The sequence below is a fragment of the Oncorhynchus mykiss genome, chromosome 11, assembly GCF_057628025.1.
Source record: "Oncorhynchus mykiss isolate SJ-2025 chromosome 11, ASM5762802v1, whole genome shotgun sequence".
NCBI classification, from domain to species: domain Eukaryota; kingdom Metazoa; phylum Chordata; class Actinopteri; order Salmoniformes; family Salmonidae; genus Oncorhynchus; species Oncorhynchus mykiss.
In genome coordinates, this window is record NC_143032.1 from 34,249,405 (window position 1) to 34,270,052 (window position 20,648).

At 41.7% G+C, this 20,648-nt stretch overlaps 1 protein-coding gene across 1 annotated transcript in view; it reads left to right on the forward strand.

Moving 5' to 3' along the window:
* The window catches only part of LOC110535601 (disks large-associated protein 1), a 239,260-nt gene that overhangs the window by 167,168 nt on the left and 51,444 nt on the right, over positions 1 to 20,648 (forward strand). Inside the window, exon 6 of the mRNA XM_036935331.2 lies at positions 12,754 to 13,012. Coding sequence (XP_036791226.1) covers positions 12,754 to 13,012 — 259 coding nt within the window. The remainder of the gene's footprint in view (positions 1 to 12,753; positions 13,013 to 20,648) is intronic.

Below are 20,648 nucleotides of genomic sequence, written 5' to 3' on the forward strand. Positions count from 1 at the left end.
CCTTGCTCGCACACGCTTTTTTCACGAATTGTCTATGGGATTGAGGTCAGGGCTTTGTGATGGCCACTCCAATACCTTGACTTTGTTGTCCTTAAGCCATTTTGTAAGTATGCTTGGGGTCATTGTCCATTTGGAAGACCCATTTGCAACCAAGCTTTAACAGCCTGACTGATGTCTTGAGATATTGCTTCACTATATACATGTAATTTTCCTGCCTCATGATGCCATCTATTTTGTGAAGTGCACCAGTCCCTCCTGCAGCAAAGCACCCCCACAACATGATGCTGCCACCCCTGTGCTTCACGGTTAAGATGGTGTTCTTCGGCTTGCAAGCCTCCCCCTTTTTCCTCCAAACATAACAATGGTCATTATGGCCAAACAGTTCTATTTTTATTTAATCAGACCAGAGGACATTTCTCCAAAAAGTACGATCTTTGTCCCCATGTGGAGTTGCAAACCGTAGTCTGGATTTTTTTTATGGCGGTTTTGGAGCAGTGGCTTCTTCCTTGCTGAGTGGCCTTTCAGGTTATGTCAATATAGGACTTGTTTTATTGTGGATATAGATACTCTTGTACCTGTTTCCTCCAGCATTTTCACAAGGTCCTTTGCTGTTGTTCTGGGTTTGATTTGCACTTTTCGCACCAAAGTACGTACATCTCTAGGTCTCCTTCCTGATGTTTATACTTGCGAACTATTGTTTGTACAGATGAACGTGGTACCTTCGGGTGTTTGGAAATTTCCCTTAAGGATGAACCAGACTTGTGGAGGTCTACAATTTTTTTCTGAAGTCTTGGCTGATTTCTTTTGATTTTCCCATGATGTCAAGCAAAGAGGCACTAAGTTTGAAGTTAGGCCTTGAAATACATCCACAGCTACACCTCCAACTGACTCAAATTATGTCAATTAGCCTATCAGAAGCTTCTAAAGCCATGATATAATTTTCTGGAATTGTCCAAGCTGTTTAAAGGCACAGTCAACTTAGTGTATGTAAACTTCTGACCCACTGGAATTGTGATACAGTGAATTATAAGTGAAATAATCTGTCTGTAAACAATTGTTGGAAAAATTACTAAGTAGGTGTCCTAACCGACGTGTCAAAGCTATAGTTTGTTAACAAGAAATGTGTGGAGTGGTTGAAAAATGAGTTTAATTGACTCTAACCTAAGTGTATGTAAACTTCCGACTTCAGCTGTATATTGTTTGTCCTCAAGTGTCTGTGCATGTTTTTCAGTATAAAGTAATTTGCAGCCACTTAGTGTGGACACACATAGATTCCTGTTGAACATTTTCTCTTTAACTACCTTATTTTCTCAATAACAGTCTCTCTCCTTCACTTCATCCCTCTCTCCCCCTTCTACCTAAATCATCTCGGTTAAATCAGCTTTGTCGGTGAACCCCTCCCGCATCTGATCATAGAGGCACAGCATGATCAGAGGTGAGAGGTCACTTGGTCGGGTCAACAGGAAGTATTATTAAGGAGATGCTTCACGTTGAAATACAGATAGAGATGTAGTAATCCCAGAGTTAATGATCCAAGGTCAGTTTTGCATTTCACCTCCTGATGATTAATGACGGACAGTGTAAGAATAAAATAAGAAAAAATGCTTTATCATGCTCTCTCTCAATCCATCTGTCTCTCTATTTTTTTGATGTGAGAGAGGAAGCCAGTCCCGTCATCGCCACTTCACCCGCTCTTAAGATAACCTTCGGGCCAACTGGGGGCCAAAGGCTGCTTAGGAGACACCGCTAGAGACACTATGTAATTGTGATGAACTGAGTGGATATTAGGGCAGCACTGTGATTCATTATTTATATGCTGTCTTCCCTGCTCCTCTGTTCTTACCTATTTCCCTTTCTGTCTTTTAAACTCTCTCACGCCTCTCTACCCACCTCCTCGTTCTTCCTCTGTTTTTAGAATGCACGCCGTATGTGCATTGAAGTACAGATTGAACTTGAATGTATAATATTACAATTATAATATTTATAATGCATGTATTATGTATTTACAACACATGGATTGTGAACTTCTTTCAATAAAGCGTTTCACATGATCCACTTGTTGAAATTAAGTCTGTCATTTGATGAAATACTACACCTATCCTATGTCCACAGATTAATGCAGATGAAATGAGTTAGATATTGAGATGAACCGGTTTTAGATTATTTACATGATGCGTACTGTACGAAGTGTAGTGAACTGTTTTTAAAATTCTGTTTCTGTATATATATATATATATATATATATATATATATATATATATATATGAATTACAAATCAGCCTTTATCTATTTAAATCATGTTTCTAGTCTATTGCATAGTTATAATGCGTAACCATTGATGTCCCAGGACCAGGACTGGTCAACACTGTTAAAGTGTATAATGGTAATACATACATGCAGACACAGCATCATTCAACGAATGGAGTTTGATACTCCTGGTATTGGGTTTGACTGAAAAAGAATGTTTCACAGACATTCATGCCTGAACCGCACCTTTATTTGCCAATAATGTACAGGCAGGGTTGGGGAGTAATGGATTACATGTCATCCGTTACATGTAAGGGATTACAAAAGCGGTAACTGTAATCCGTTACGTCACCAGCTAAAATATTGTAATCAGATTACAGATACGCTTGAAAAACTATATGATTACTTTGAGGATGTCTTTTAAAAACAGAAAGGATGTTTGCAAAAAAAAATCTTGGACACTTCTCTGTTATCTCAATGACATTCAAATCAGCATTGAAAAAATGCACACGTTTGTTCCACCTGAGCGAGTCTGACCACAAGTCAGAGACCACTATGATGACACACCAAATGGGTTTGATGGATCCCGGGTAAAGTGCAGGAATAGGCTTTTGTAGGCTACTGTCCAAGCTATGTCTTCCAATGGTGTGACTGCTGTCGTCATCCAAAGATACACCACCAGCAGTGGTGTAGCCTACGGCGATACGGATATCACTTATTATTGATATCTACATGGCACATTGATGTGATTCACACTACTGCACTCTCATTTAACCATTTGCACTTTACGGATTGTGGTTGTTGTGGATGGCTGTTCTCAAATATAAATGTGTATTTGAACCCAATAACGGTCGAATTCAAGAAGTTTAAGCTTTCTATCAATCATTGTTTTTGAAACCAGTGGCCAGCCAGTGAAAAATGTGCTCTTGCAGCAGCTGCATAGTGCGGATCCCAGCCTATGGAATAAAAGTTTGCCTTTTATTGCTCAATTCATGCTGATACAAAAGGGACAATCTGTAGTTGCTACATCCATCTTTGGACTAATGAATTACATATACAGTGCCAGTCAAAAGTTTGGACACACACACGGGTTTTGCTTTATTTTTACTATTTTCTACATTGTAGAATAATAGTGAAAACATCAACACTATGAAATAACACATACGGAATCATAGGGTAACCAAAAAAAAGTTTAACAAATCAAAATAGATTTTAGATTTTTTAAAGTAGCCACCCTTTTATCTTCATAACAGCTTTGCACACTTGGCATTCTCTCAACCAGCTTCATGGTTGAGAGAAATGCATTTCAATTAACAGGTGTGCCTTGTTAAAAGTTCATTTGTGGAATTTGGCATTCTCTCAACCAGCTTCACGAGGAATGCTTTTCCAACCGTCTTGAAGGAGTTCCCACATATGCTGAGCACTTGTTGGCTGCTTTTCCTTCACGCTGCGTTCCAACTCTTCCCAAACCATCTTATTGGGTTGTGGAGGCCAGGTCAGCTTATGCAGCACTCCATCACTCTCCTTCTTGGTCAAATAGCCCTTCCACAGCCTGGAGATGTGTTTTGGTTCATTGTCCTGTTGAAAAACAAATGACAGTCCCACTAAGCGCAAACCAGATGGGATGGAGTATCACTGCAGAATGTTGTGGTGCAAAAGGTGCAAAATCAAGGTGACTTACAAAGATGAGGACCAAGAGCAAGAGAGGGAATGCGGTGATGTAGTGTCTACAAAAATAAAGAAACATTGTGGAATTTGAAAAGACACATATCACGAAAGCATGATAGTTGTTACGGTTTTCTTGGGGTGAAGTAGTCGGACCAAAATGCAGCGTGGTATTCTTGAAACATGTTTAATAAAGACGAAAAAACGAACAATACAAAAACAACAAACGTAACGTGAAAACCTATACAGCCTATCTGGTGCAAACAAACACAGAGACAGGAACAATCACCCACGGCCTGTCCAAAATAATAAAGAAAACACAAAATACTAAGACCAGGGCGTGACAATAGTGTACTTATTACGTGCAGATAGATAAGTGTGTCATTGTAGAAAAGTTAATCTATACAATAGTCCGTTCATTTTCGTTCCTTCTTGGGCTCCGTCTGGCTCCTGACCTATTTAGAGTCTTTATATGCTGTTTAATATGACGTGTACTGTAGCCTATTTGAAATTATGAGCGCCTCTCACATCCACCTTTTCATGTTTATTCAAATACTTTTCATTCAAATCATATGGTTTGGTTTCAATACTTCAAAACGAAATGGTAGGTCCAGGAAGTCACAAAAATAGATGGGTGTTGGTTAAATTGTGATTTTAATGAATGGAGCGAATTTGGAGCTGCAATTTATTTTCCTCCAATGTGCACAGATCAGTTTTTAGCAGAGCAGTTGGAAAAGGAGGTGGAGTTGCGCAACGCTCCATGAGCCATGAGCTGGATCAACTACCGCTCAACTCCGCTCACATACTCTGCCCTGGATTCATCTTCCTCTACTACTCTCTTCACTGTCTCAACATACGGGCACATTCTGCACTACACTGATCATGGCAACCTCAACCTGCCCTTCTCTCACCGGACACCTCTGATCTCCAGCACCATAGGCACCCCTACAGTTTACACAGACAACTTCTTCCACCATTTCTGCACATTCCTTTGTCTTATGTCCTCCTGCACACGTCTCACATCTAGGAATCTCCCTCCTACACACTGCTGCCACACGACCATAAGCTTCACACCTAAAACAGACAAAAGCTCTCACGGGATAACTGACACATCCTAACTTGACTTTATCTGGTAAAGACCCTGCATCAAAACTCAGTAGTACAGTCTTCTCTGTTACACTGTGCTCTTCCAACGGATCTGCGTCACCAAACGGCAGGGGTCACAGACACCGGGAATCCTCAACTTCAGTTGATCCTCCTCAACACATAACTCAGGGGTCACAGACACCGGGAATCCTCAACTTCAGTTGATCCTCCTCAACACATAACTCAGGGGTCACAGACACCGGGAATCCTCAACTTCAGTTGATCCTCCTCAACACATAACTCAGGGGTCACAGACACCGGGAATCCTCAACTTCAGTTGATCCTCCTCAACACATAACTCCCGATTCCAGTTATCACTCCTTTCAAAAGCGCCCTGCTCCAGAGGAAAGCAAAGTTACAGTTCTTGGCCCTGGTCACGTGGTGCGGAGCGCACGCTCCCTCTGGATGGCAGAAACGCAAACAAACACTTTCACCTACCCAACACTCCCTAACCTCTTCTCCACCCAACCTGACACCACATATACAGTTGAAGTCGGAAGTTTACATACACCTTAGCCAAATACATTTAAACTCAGTTATTCACAATTCCTGACATTTAATCCTAGTAAAATGTCCCTGTCTTAGGTCAATTAGGATCACCACTTTATTTTAAGAATGTGACATTTCTGAATAATAGTAGAGAGAGTGATTTATTTCAGCTTTTATTTATTTCGTCACATTCCCAGTGGGTCAGAAGTTTACATACACTCAATTAGTATTTGGTAGCATTGCTTTTAAATTGTTTAACTTGGGTCAAACGTTTCGGGTAGCCTTCCACAATCTTCCCACAATAAGTTGGGTGAATTCTGGACGATTCCTCCTGACAGAGCTGGTGTAACCGAGTCAGGTTTGTAGGCCTCCTTGCTTCCCACATGCTTTTTCAGTTCTGCCCACACATTTTCTATGGGATTGAGGTCAGGGCCCTTAGCCACTGCGCCACCCGGGAGGCCCCCTGGGTTTTTATTTATTTTGACTACTTTCTACATTGTAGAATAATAGTGAAGACATCAAAAGTATGAAATGGGATCATATGTGTAACCAAAAAAGTGTTAAACAAATCAAAGTATATTTTAGATTCTTCAAAGTAGCCACCCTTTGCCTTGATGACAGCTTTGCACACTGGCATTCTCTCAACCAGCTTCATGAGGTAGTCACCTGGAACGCATTTCAATTAACAGGTTGCCTTGTTAAAAGTTCATTTGTGGAATTTGGTACACAGAAGATAGCCCTGTTGTCACGCTATGACCTTAAAGATCCCTGTTTATTCTCTATATTTTGGTTAGGTCAGAGTGTGACTAGGGTGGGTACTCTAGTTTTTGTATAGCCATGTTTTCTTTCTTTGTTGAACTAGTATGGTTCCCAATCAGAGGCAGCTGGCTATCGTTGTCTCTGATTGGGGATCATACTTAGGCAGCCCTTTATCCCACCTTCAGTTGTGGGATCTTGTCTTGTTTGGTTGCATGTATTTTTGCATGACAAAGCTTTTCGTTCATTGTAGTGTTTATTGTTTTTTTTGCTGGTTCACATATTAATAAAATATGATGAACTTCAATCACACTGCGCCTTGGTCTACCCTTAACGATGAACGTTACAGAAGATCCCACCGCCAACGGACCAAGCAGCGTGGTCAGGAGGACTGGACATGGGAGGAAATCCTAGAGGGAGCAGGGCCGGGAAGTATCGCCGTCCGAAGGAGGAGATAGAGGCAGCAAAAGCATTTAAATTAACAGGTTGCCTTGTTAAAAGTTCATTTGTGGAATTTGGTACACAGAAGATAGCCCTGTTGTCACACCCTGACCTTAGAGATCCCTGTTTATTCTCTATATTTTGGTTAGTTCGGGGTGTGACTAGGGTGGGTAATCTAGTTTTTGTACATCTATGTTTAATTTTTCTTTGTTGGCCTAGTATGGTTCCCAATCAGAGGCAGCTGTCTATCGTTGACTCTGATTGGGGATCATACTTAGGCAGACCTTTTTTCGACCTTCAGTTGTGGGATCTGGTCTTTTTTTCGTTGCATGTATTTTTGCACGACAAAGCTTTTAGTTCGTTGTATTGTTTGTTGTTTTTGCTGGTTCACATTTCAATAAAATATGAACTTCAATCAAGCTGCGCCTTGGTCTACTCTTAACGACGAACGTTACACCTGTTTGGTAAAGACCAAGTCCATCTTATGCCAAGAACCACTCTAATAAGAAAACACAAATTACATTCCAGCATTTAAGACATGAAGGTCAGTCAATATGGAAAATGTCAAGAACTTTGAAAGTTTCTTCAAGTGCTGTCACAAAAACGATCAAGCACCATGATGAAACTGGCTCTCACGAGGACCACCACAGGAAATGAAGACCCAGAGTTACCTTTGCTGCAGAGGATAAGTTCATTAGAGTTACCAACCTCAGAAATCGCAGCCCAAATAAATGATTCACAGAGTTCAAGTAACAGACACATCTCAACATCAACTGTTCAGAGGAAATTGCATGAATCAGGCCTTCATGGTCAAATTGCTGCAAGGAAACCACTACTAAAGGACACCATAAGAAGAAGAGATTTGCTTGGGCCAAGAAACACGAGCAATGGACATTAGACCGGTGGAAATCTGTCCTTTGGTCTAATGAGTCCGAATTTGAGAGTTTTGGTTCCAACCGCCGTGTCTTTGTGAGACGCAGAGTAGGTGAACGGAGGATCTCCGCATGTGTGGTTCCCACCATAATGCATGGAGGAGGTGTGATGGTGTGGGGGTGCTTTGCTGGTTACACTGTCAGTGATTTATTTACAATTCAAAGCACACTTAACCAGCATGGCTTCCACAGCAGTCTGCAGCGATACGGCATCCCATCTGGTTTGCGCATAGTGGGACTATCATTTGTTTTTCAACAGGACAATGTCCCAAAACACCTCCAGGCTGTGTAAGGGCTATTTGAACAAGAATACATTTCTTTATGTCACATGGCTACTGCGTCTGCCATATAGCTTTTGATGTACAGAAGGAGGGTAATCTTAATATTTTATCCAAATAGTTTGTATAAAGATAATCATTATATGTTCAGATTATAGGAGTAACTCTGGTTGGAGTCAGTTGGAGGGCCGAGACACACTGCCTTCATATCGTAGGCCTGGAGTAGCAAACAATTAATAATAGCCACACCATACCAAACCTTCACAAATGTTTATAAACTTTTTTAGGGTAATATCAAAAGTAAGTCAAGCCATTGTTTATAGGGAAAATATGAGCAGAAGAGCTAATGTAAACTAGGGGAAAAATGCACTGCCCTCCACTGTGCCTCCCCAAAAAGCACACAATCCTCCCTATTTTGGGGTTTTAGTCTTGGTTTCTGTATAGCACTTTGTGACATTGGCTGATGTAAAAAGGGCTTTATAAATACACTTGATTGATTGATTGATTGATTGACCACCCCTCCCCCAAGCGAATTTTGATCCTGTCCCTTACAGACTTTAATGACTATGATACGAGAAACTGAGGTTGGATCAACAACATTGTAGTTATTGCACATATCTGTTCCTGGTTCTAAATTTCTTGAATGGGGCATGTTTATTTAAGATGGTTAGGAAGGCATTTTTAAAAAATATCCAGGCATCCTCTACTGACGGGATGAGGTCAATATCCTTCCAGGATACCCCGGCCAGGTCGATTAGAAAGGCCTGCTCGCTGAAGTGTTTCAGGGAGCGTTTTACAGTGATGAGAGGAGGTCGTTTGACCGCTGACCCATTACGGATGCAGGCAATGAGGCAGTGATCGCTGAGATCTTGGTTGAAGACAGCAGAGGTGTATTTAGAGGGGAAGTTGGTTAGGATGATATCTATGAGGGTGCCCGTGTTTAAGGCTTTGGGGAGGTACCTGGTAGGTTCATTGATAATTTGTGTGAGATTGAGGGCATCAAGTTTAGATTGTAGGATGGCTGGGGTGTTAAGCATGTTCCAGTTTAGGTCGCCTAGCAGCACGAGCTCTGAAGATAGATGGGGGGCAATCAGTTCACATATGGTGTCCAGAGCACAGCTGGGGGCAGAGGGTGGTCTATAGCAGGCGGCAACGGTGAGAGACTTGTTTTTAGAAAGGTGGATTTTTAAAAGTAGAAGTTCAAATTGTTTGGGTACAGACCTGGATAGTAGGACAGAACTCTGCAGGCTATCTTTGCAGTAGATTGCAACACCGCCCCCTTTGGCAGTTCTATCTTGTCTGAAAATGTTGTAGTTTGGAATTAAAATGTCTGAATTTTTGGTGGTCTTCCTAAGCCAGGATTCAGACACAGCTAGAACATCCGGGTTGGCAGAGTGTGCTAAAGCAGTGAATAGAACAAACTTAGGGAGGAGGCTTCTAATGTTAACATGCATGAAACCAAGGCTATTACGGTTACAGAAGTCGTCAAAAGAGAGCGCCTGGGGAATAGGAGTGGAGCTAGGCACTGCAGGGCCTGGATTCACCTCTACATCGCCAGAGGAACATAGGAGGAGTAGAATAAGGGTGCGACTAAAAGCAATAAGAATTGGTCGTCTAGAACGTCTGGAACAGAGAGTAAAAGGAGGTTTCTGGGGGCGATAAAATAGCATCAAGGTATAATGTACAGACAAAGGTAAGGTAGGATGTGAATACAGTGGAGGTAAACCTAGGTATTGAGTGATGAAGAGAGAGATATTGTCTCTAGAAACATCATTGAAACCAGGAGATGTCATTGCATGTGTGGGTGGTGGAACTAATAGGTTGGATAAGGTATAGTGAGCAGGACTAGAGGCTCTACAGTGAAATAAGCCAATAAACACTAACCAGAACAGCAATGGACAAGACATATTGACATTAAGGAGAGGCATGCTTAGTCGAGTGATCAAAAGGGTCCAGTGAGTGGAGAGGTTGGTTTAGGGTCACGGCGATTTAGACAGCTAGCCAAGCCAACCGGTAGCAAGCTAGCATAGGATGGAGTCTGTTGTTAGCCACCTCTTGCGTTCGGTCAGTAGATTAGTGGGGTTCCGTGTGGTAGAGGGGATTAATCCAAATCACACAACAACAACAAAAATAAGAACAATAGATATAGTTATAGAGGCCCGAGAAGAAAACATAATAATTCAAATAAATAAATTGTCCGATTGTCTATTCAGATAGCAGCCGGAAAGACAGCTAACGGTTAGCGGGCCGCAGATGGGCGTTCCGGTAACGTCGCGACAGAGGAGCCAGCCGGATCTCCTTCAGGTAGATAACGTCGGCAGTCCGGTTGTGAAGGCCCGGTGGGGCTCCGCGTAGGCAGTGAAACGGGTCCGGATAGGTGACTGCAGCCCAGGAGTGAGTGATGGAACTCAGGCGTGATTGACGGAGCTGGCTAGCACCGGAACAATCGATGTTTGCTCCGGAATCGACGAAAGCCGACTGTCACACGGATAGCAGCTAGCTAGCTGTGAGATCCGGGTATGAATGTCCAGAGAGCAGTTGAAATCCAGGGACATGGAGAGAAAAATTGGTCCGGTATGTTCCGTTCCGAGCCGCGTTGCGCCGTACAAAACTGGCGATAGATTTTCGATAGATTTTCGAGCTAAAGGACAGCCGATGACCACAAACCGTGGTTAGCTTCTGATTAGCTTCTGGGCTAGCTCCTGGCTAGCTTCTGGCTAGTTTCTGGCCAGCCTCCTGGAGTTTCTGGCTAGCTTCCTGAAGGATTGCAGATCTGAGGTAAATAATACTTTTTTATAAATATAAATTGGTGAGGCTGGTTGCAGGAGAGTGTTTAGAAGATGAGTTGATGGAAAATAAAAATAAAATGTATGTGAAAAAAGTTGTAAATATATATATATACAGGACACGACAAGACGAGGACAAAAGACGTCTGAACTGCTATGCGATCTTGGATCATACAACTTAATTGACAGAGTGAAAAGAATGAAGCCTGTACAGAATAAAAATATTCCAAAACATCAACCTGTTTGCATCAAAGCACTAAAGTCATACTGCAAAGAATGTGGCAAAGCAATTCACTTTTTGTGCTGAATAAAAATTGTTATGTTTGAAGCAAATCCAGTACATCACATTACTGAGTACCACTCTCCATATTTTCAAGCATAGTGGTGGCTGCATCATGTTATGGGTATGCTTGTCACAGACAAGGACTAGGGATTTCTTTTAAATACAAATACATGAAATATAGCTAAGCACAGGCAGAGTCCTAGAGAAAAACCTGGTTCAGTCTGCTTTCCAACAGACACTGGAAGACACAATGACCTTTCAGCAGGACAATAACCTTAAACACAAGGCCAAATCTACGCTGGAGTTGCTTACCAAGAAGACAGTGAATGTTCCTGAGTGGTCAAGTTACAGATTTGACTTAAATCTACTTTGACTTAAATCTATGACAAGACCTGAAAATGGTTGTCTAAGAATGATCAACCATATTGACAGAGCTTAAAGAATTTTGAAAATAATAAATGGGCAAATGTTGCACAATCCAGGTGTGGAAAGCTCTTAGAGACTTCCCCAGGATTACAGCTGTAATCACTGCCAAAAGGTGCTTCTACCAACTATTGACGAAGCGTTGTGAATACTTAAGTGAATGAGATATTTCTGTGTTTCATTTTCAATACATTTGCCAAAGAATCTAAAAACATGTTTTCACTTTGTCATTATGGGCGTATTGTGTGTAGATTGGTGAGAAAAATATATATTTAATTCAGTTAGAATTTAGGCTGTAACACAACAGAATGTGGAATCAGTCAAGGGGTATGAATACTTTCTGCAGGCACTGTATGTGTAGGTAGCACATTTTATATTTTTAATACTGTATATCACAAACTGTTTCCACATATTGACTATTGAATTGGACACTCCAATCCGTATTTTGACATTGGGCTACTAAAAGGTTAATGTCAACAGGAAGCAGGGACAGCATCATTTTCAACTTATATTTTAGAAATATAAATGGAACTTTCAACATCAATTTCCAATAGTATTCTACTTTATCAGGTAAAAACTGCTGAATCAGTCCAAAAACATGCTGTGATTGATAACATGTGATTTTTTTTCATTTAACTAGAAAAGTCAGTTAATAACAAATTCTTATTTACAATGACAGCCTAGAAACAGTGGGTTAACTGCCTTGTTCAAGGGCAGAACGACAGCATTCTTACCTTGTCAGCTCAGGGATTTGATCTAGCAACCTTTCAGTTACTGGCCCAACACTAACCACTAGCCTACCTGCCGCCCATATCAGAAACCATGAAAACAGATTTGGCTTGACGACACATAACCCTCTTTGCTCCTCTTTCCATGCAAGTATATTAGGCTAGAATAACAGTCCACCTTAGACACTTTGTGTTTCTGTTGGGGACTATGAAGACACGTGCCTGGTCCCAATACAACCACTACACACTCTTTCCATTAGCTTAGTTCTACAATGTCGTGGCACTCATTTCAACTAGTCGTGAGTCTTCCCTCCTGTAGACATGTGTACTGCCAACACACCCCTGTAGCACTGCACTCGGACGGCCCGTGGACTTTTACCCCACAACTTCCCTCCCCTCTGCACTGCATACTTTCCTTTTGGATTGATTTCAAGTGTCTTTGTGCCTTTTTGAGTCCTCAAAATCACTGGATATACTTTAAACCCTTGTGTACATGGCTCCAGTCCGGTGATGTTGACCTAGGTTTTTCTAACCTGTTTGACCTTTCCCCCCCCGTGCGTGCGGTGTCACCCCCTGCAGGTGAGCGAGGTGGAGGTGAACGGACAGATCGAGGCAGTGTGTGAGTCTGTTTTCAGTGAGATGGAGTCTCAAGCGGTGGATGCTCTGGACCTCCCCATGTCAGGCTGCTTCCGCATGCGCAGTCACAGCTATGTCCGGGCCATCGAGAAGGGCTGCTCCCAAGATGAGGAGGACAGGGTCACCATGGTGGGGGGAAACATCAGGGCTATCTCAGCCCCCCGGGCCACCACCACCGTCAGGACCATCCAGAGCAGCACAGGTCAGTCACACACACGCAATAAAACTACAACTTTAGCTACCCTGATTTTACCCTGACTCTAAACTCTTAAAATACAGATGCAAGTTGGAACCAAAGAAGGTTCTTGAGTGTGATGCCATAGGGGAACCATTTTAGGGTCTCTCAAGAACCACGAATGGGATGGTTCTTTCCACCCATGACTATTTGCAAGCAACAGTGATATGGCTGTTGCATTTATTCATTTTCAGCCGAATGCCCTTCACCAAGTGAGTTCCTAAGTGAGCATGTTGTCATTAAAATTTCATTATTTAATACAATCACTCCTTCTTAGGGCCTAGTTTAGACGCCACCGTACCTACATTGTCCATATGCGCATATGTAATGTCTACAATGTATTATACATGTATGTAATGCATTATGTACAGTATGCACTGCTACTGACTACTAATGTAAAGGGACAGTAATTGGATGAGCATTGCATGTGTTAATACACTGACAGCTTAGTCCACACACTTTTAGAGTGCTATCCAGAACCTAAAATGGTTATTTGGATTTCCCCATAGGAGAACCCTTTGAAGAACCATTTTTGGTTCCAGGAGGAACCCCTTTTGGATCCAGGTAGAACTATTTTGGGTTCTGCTATGGGGACAGCCAAATAACCCTTTTGGAACCCTTTTATCTAAGAGTGTAGAGTACAGTACATATTTCATACTGTAGACATGTCAACGGGAGGCAGAGGAGTTGTGATTGCAAAGGACACACGCACAATACCCAGAGCCTCAGAACATCTCTTTATAAGTATTATAATACGTATGACCTATTTTTCTTTGGCGTTACAATATGATAAATATTAGATCCCCTCTGTGCAGAACGGTGTCTGTCTGTATCTCTGCTGGGACTACCTTTAAGAGCTCGTTCCTGCTGATCAGGGTCTGTATGTGGACTCCTGGCCGGCCCTTATTTGAGCTCTCTGCCTCTCGTCCAGTAAAGCATTGAACTAGAACATTAGTGCATGGACTGCATGCAGTATTGATGTTGAGTGGTGTTGGCATTCCGAGTTAACTTTCTATTTTTGCCTCTCTATAAATTCCCCATCTTCTCTGACTTACATTGTAGCCATGCAGTGAGTCAGAGCCCGAGGGCATTCCTTTTTTCATGTTCCTCAGTGCTCCCCCCCCCCCCCCCTGTTTAATTATCCCGATTAAAAGGCAGTTCTTTCTTTCTTCCACACAGCCAACAAGGTTACAGTCAGCTAATTAAAATATTTAGTGCAAATTGTACGGCAAAGCGTGTTCAGTCAAGTTGAAGGTGCTCCTCGTGGTTCAGAACAAACATTCATTTAGTGCCATTAACAATTCTGCTCCATTGATTCCCGGAGTTACCCTACCAAGGCTGCGGAGGATAAGGATTTATTTGACCCTCACTTCTATTGAAGCCAGTGGGAAGAGTACGATGTAACGGCATCCAGAGATTCACCACCATCAAGTTTGTATAAAACAAACAAGACAATAATAAAGCCGGCGAGGAAGAGGAGGCATTTCATGTGTGTGTTTCTCGTTTGGCTAATATTGATCTCTGTCGGCACACCCTATTCTCTAGGTTATATCCCAAATTGCACCCTATTCCCCACATAGTGCACTACTTCTAACCAGAGCCCTATGGGCCATGGCCAAAAGTAGGGCACTATATATTAGATGTGCCATTTGGGACATACAACTCTAGTTACAGAGGAAGAGGAAGCGAGGGGGAAAAGAAAATTCATCACATCAAGTGCTATTGGCAAGAACCCTACTGCTGGTGAGCCAGATGTCGGGGCTGGTCTGGGAGCAGGAGACAGAAAACATGATCAAGCGGAGATGTCCTCTTAAGACGCACGCTTACGTGCGCACACACACACACACACACACACACACACACACTAAAACACATGTGTGTGCACACACAGACAGAGTGAGCGTACACACACACACCGCACCCACACGCCTCTGACCCATATCTTAGGAGCTGCCTGGGAGTCGATCAATATTAATTTGCTGGGGATCTAAAGGTAATAGGTCCTGCCCTAGACAGACGGACCACATATGGTTGGTAGCTGGGGACGGAGGGATGGCTATTGGCAGCAGCAACAGCTGTTAGCCATTTCATTCACATCAATTTAGGGGAGTCAGATTGAGACATGTGATCATGTGATAACTGGAAATCTGAAGCAGAGTGAGTCTGCAGAGCTTAATGAAAAAGAGGTGTAAGTTTGTTAGACAAGAGCCATTGGTTTTAGCTGTGCTCGGTGCTTTGAAGGGTGTTTGATTGGTTCTGTGATCGTCAACTTTGATTGGCTGCATGTCTCAGTCTGGGTGACCCCTGACCTTAATTCAATGCAGGGAATACTAGGTCAATCTCAGGTGATGATTACATCGAGAGAGAGAGAGAGAGAGAGAGAGGTGTCAGTCATAACATTATTAAGCACTAAAAAGCCAGGCAGAGTACGGATTGGCCCAGATTACTGTCATGGTGCTGGCACTTTGTATTTCATCACATCCTCACATCTCTCCTCCTGAGTCCTTGCTAACGCTAATGAATTCGATGGCACGCACGCACACACGTGCACATACACACACAGGTTGCAGAGGGTGCCATGGTGTGAGGCAGCCCCTTGCAGGTTCAGATATGATACATATAGTACCAGTCAAAAGTTGACAGATTTATTTTGACTATTTTCTACATTGTAGAATAATAGTGAAGACATCAAAACTATGAAATAACATATAGGGATGTAGTAACCAAAAAAAGTGTTAAACAAATCAAAATATATTTAATATATTTTAGATTCTTCAAAGAAGCCACCCTTTGCCTTGATGACAGCTTTGCACACTCTTGGCATTCTCTCAACCAGCTTCACCTGGAATGCTTCTCCAACAGTCTTGAAAGCGTTCCCACATATGCTGAGCACTTGTTGGCTGCTTTTCCTTCACGCTGTGGTCCAACTCATCCCAAACCAAGGTCATCTGATGCAGCACCCCATCACTCTCCTTGGTCAAATAGCCCTCACACAGTCTTGAGGTGTGTTGGGTCATTGTCCTAATGAAAAATGATAGTCCCACTAAGCGCAAACCAGATGGGATGGCGTATCGCTGAAGAGTGCTGTGGTAGCCATGCTGGTTAAGTATGTCTTGAATTCAAAATAAATCACCTCCTCCTCCATGCTGCACGGTGGGAACCACACATGCAGAGATCATCCGCTCACCTACACTGTGTCTCACAAAGACACTGCTGTTGGAACCACAAATCTTTCCACCGGTCTGATGTCCATTGCTTGTGTTTCTTGGCCCAAGCAAGTCTCTTCTTCTTATTGATGTCCTTTAGTAGTGGTTTCTTTGCAGCAATTCAACCACAAAAGGCCTGATTCACGCAGTCTCCTCTGAACAGTTGATGTTGAGATGTGTCTGTTACTTGAACTCGGTGAAGCATTTATTTGGGCTGCAATTTCTGAGGCTGGTAACTCTACTGAACTTATCCTCTGCTGCAGAAGTAACTCTGGGTCTTCCTTTCTTGTGACAGTCCTCGTGCGAGCCAGTTTCATCATAGTGCTTGATGGTTTTTGCGACTGCACTTGAAGAAACTTTAAAAGTTATTGAAATGTTCCTCATTGACTGACCTTCATGTCTTAAAGTAATGATGGACTGTCGTTTCTCTTTGCTTATTTGAGCTGCTCTTGCCATATCATGGACTTGGTATTTTACCAAATAGGGCTATCTTCTATATACCACCCCTACCTTGTCACAACACAACTGATTTGCTCAAACGCATTTAGGAGGAAATAAATTCCACAAATTAACTTTAAACAAGGCACACCTGTTAATTGAAATTAATTCCAGGTGACTACCTCATGAAGCTGGATGAGAGAATGCCAAGAGTGTACAAAGCTGTCATCATCAAGGCAAAGGGTGGCTACTTTGAATAATCTCAAATATAAAGTTTATTTAGATTTGTTTAACTTCTTTGATATAGGGGGCGCTCTTTTAATTTTTGGATAAAAAAACGTTCCCGTTTTAAACAAGATATTTTGTCATGAAAAGATGCTCGACTATGCATATAATTGACAAATCTGCAAAGATATTGTCTGTGAGTGCCACAGAACTGATGCTACAGGCATTTCATTTGCGATTTTCATGAATAGTTAACGTTGCGTTATGGTAATGAGCTTTGAGGCTATGATTACGCTCCCGGATACGGGTTTGCGCGACGCAAGAAGTTAACACTTTTTTGGTTACTATATGATTCCATATGTGTTATTTCATAGTTTTGATGTCTTCACTATCATTCTACGATGTAGAAAATAGTCAAAATAAAGAAAAACCCTTGAATGAGTAGGTGTGTCCAAACTTTTCACCAGTACTGTATGTGTAGACTTCACTCCCTACTGAATTAGAAGAATGGTAAAAGGTGTTCAAAAAGAAGCTGACCCATGTTCACATCGTGCTGTTGTCAGAACTCCTTCAGGCCGTAGAGTATAAAATACAGGTCACCAATTATAGTGCATTCAAGAACGTTTTCAGACCCCTTGACTTTTTCCACATTACAGATTTAGTCTAAAATTGATTACAATGCTGTTGCTTTTCATCAATAAACACACAATGCCACATAATGGCAAAGCAAATACAGTTTTTATTTTATTTTAGCAAATGTATAAAAAATTATAAAAACGGAAATATCACATTTACATAAGTATTCATACCCTTTACTCGGTACTATGTTGAAGCACCTTTGGCAGAGATTACAGCCTCAAGTCTTTTTGGGTATGACCACAAGCTTGGCACAACTGTATTTGGGGAGATTCTCCCATTGTTCTCTGCAGATCCTCTCAAGCTCTGTCAGGTTGGAAGGGGAGAGTTGCTGCACAGCTATTTTCACGTCTTTCCAGAGATGTTTGATCAGTTTCAAGTCTGGGCCACTCAAATACATTCAGAGACTTGTCCCGAAACCTCTCCCGTGTTATTTTGGCTGTGTGCTTAGGGTTGTTGTCCTGTTGAACCTTCGCCCCAATCTGAGGTCCTGAGCACTCTTTAGCGAGTTTTCATCAAGGATCTCTCTGTACTTTGCTCCGTTCATCTTTCCCTCGATCCTGACTAGTCTACCTGTCCCCGACGCTGAAAAACATCCCCACAGCATGGTGCTGCCACCACCATGCTTCACCGTAGGGTCAGTGCCAGGTTTCCTCCTGTGGCTTCCGAGTGCACAGAGAAACTCTGGAGCTCTGTCAGAGTGACCATCGGGCTCTTGGTCACCTCCCTGACCAAGGCAATTATCTCCTGATTGCTTAGTTTAGCTGGGCAGCCAGCTCTAGGAAGAGTCTTGGTGGTTCCAAACTTCTTCCATTTAAGAATGATGGAGGCCACTGTGTACTTGGGGACCATCAATGCTGCAGACTTTTTTTGTACCCTTCCCCAGATCTGTGCCTTTGACCTCGTGGCTTGTTTTTTTTCTCTGACATGCACGGTCAACTGTGGGACCTTAGATAGACAGGTGTGTGCCTTTCCAAATCATGTCCAATCAACTGAATTTATCGCAGGTGGACTCCAATCAAGTTGTATAAACATCTTAAGGATGATCAATGGAAACAGGATGCACCTCAACGTATTTCTATTTTTCATTTTTAATACATTGGCCAAAATAAAATAAAATAAACTGTTTTCGCTTTGTCATCATTGGGTATTGTGTCAAGATTGATGAAGATTTAAAAAAAATGTAATCCATTTTAGAATAAGTCCCTAGAGTATGTTGTGTAAAACTAATGAATGAGGCCAAATTTGACATGAAATGAAAACTGTATTCCAACACAAGGAGTCTGTTCTGTTTCCACCAAAATATGTCAGTTAGAAGGGCAGCAGCCTAGGTTATATCACTTGTTGTGTCACAAATGGCACCTTATTCCCTATATAGAGTGCACTGTTTCAGAGCCCTATGGGTGACATTTGGGATGCAGAGGTGTCTCTCAATGTCATTCTGTTGAATTACAGGATTAGGTAGCAGGACAGTCTTTCTCCCTCATTCAGTCTTTTAGACAGAAGCACACAGACACTCACGTAGAGGCAAAATACAATTTATTTATCTCATGCTCCCTCTCACACTCTCTCGCTCTCATCCTGAGTGCTGTGAGCAGACAGTAAGCAAACATCACGTTGACATCACATGCCTTTCAGGTGCTGAATGACAGGTTGGAATAATTATCTTCCAGACGTCGCAAATCCATTTTATACGACGTTGAAAATACATATTTGCTGGATTTTTATCAAATGTTTCTTCTGGAATTTGAAATCAGATGCATTTTAGGTGCTGAACGAAAAGGTAAAAATACGTACTTTCCAGACGTTGAAAATGTAATTTACAGACATTGAAAATACATATTTTTTGGTCATTGATTGTATGGCCCAATTTCAACTGCTATACATCTTCAATTAAGTCGTTTTTGACACCTCTTAATTGGAAACAGGGGCCAACAAAATATGTACATTCTCCTTTCTATCACATGCACTTATCTAACGACGTCAGAACCTTTCAAACTGGCAGAAATTATGTACAAACTTGACCTAACACGCTGAATAAACCAGCAAACCACTTCAACTAGAGTAACAGTTACAGGTTTTTGTTTTCTTGCTATGACTTTGATATGTTGTTGTTTATCTACCTTCGTTGAATTAATTGACTGTAAGTCACTCTGGATAAGAGTGTCTGCTGAATGACCAAAATGTATATGTTAAAAACAAACATTTGTGTATTATTCTAATGAGCTCCGCCCCCAAACAAGTACAAATGTGGTCGGCGAAAGGTTCAGATCCACATCTGAACGAATCATAGACATCCCGGCTATGTTTCACAAGTTTGAACATCACAGTGCATTATGGCACAGTTTAGTACTGTGGAACACAGAAGACTACAATACGGTGTGGTACGGGACATAGTTTTATTCAGTAGAGTACAGTACAGTATAGTTTAATTCGGCAGACCACAATGAAGTAGAGTATCTTTCAGTAGAGGAGAGTACAGTAGAGCAGCGATTCTCAACTGGTGGGTTGCTACCCAAATTTGGGTTGCGGGAGGTTTTGAATATGTCTCGGGTGTCTGAATAAAAAAAATATATAATTATGAAGAAATACTCCAGTCTGAACTTAAACAACTTAAACCAGGTTGAAAGTGTGTAGAAATTATAATGAACTTACATTTATAAATAATAGGCGTAAAAATTTATTATTGACAATGAAAGAGGTGGGAATGTTGTTCCCTTTTCATATAATTGCTACATTTATTATCAGTATAGCATTAAAAATTGTTTTCCAGATTTTATTTTGCCAACTATTTTTCATGATGCAGAGACAACCTGGTTCAATTTGGGTCAAAACTAGTTGAGAACCACTGCAGTAGAGTACAGTAGAGTTTAATTCAGTAAAATAAAGTACAGTACTGTTCAGTAGAGTACAAAACATTACATGAAAGTTAGGTACAATACAGTACACTATACTTTACTTTTCTTTACTGTACTGTGTAATGTACTGTACTCTGCTGTGATCCAGTGTACTGTACTGTGCTGTTAACATAAATGTATATGATTGGCTCAGATTTGGATTGGACCATAAACCAACGTCTGTGGACGTTGAAATCTAGA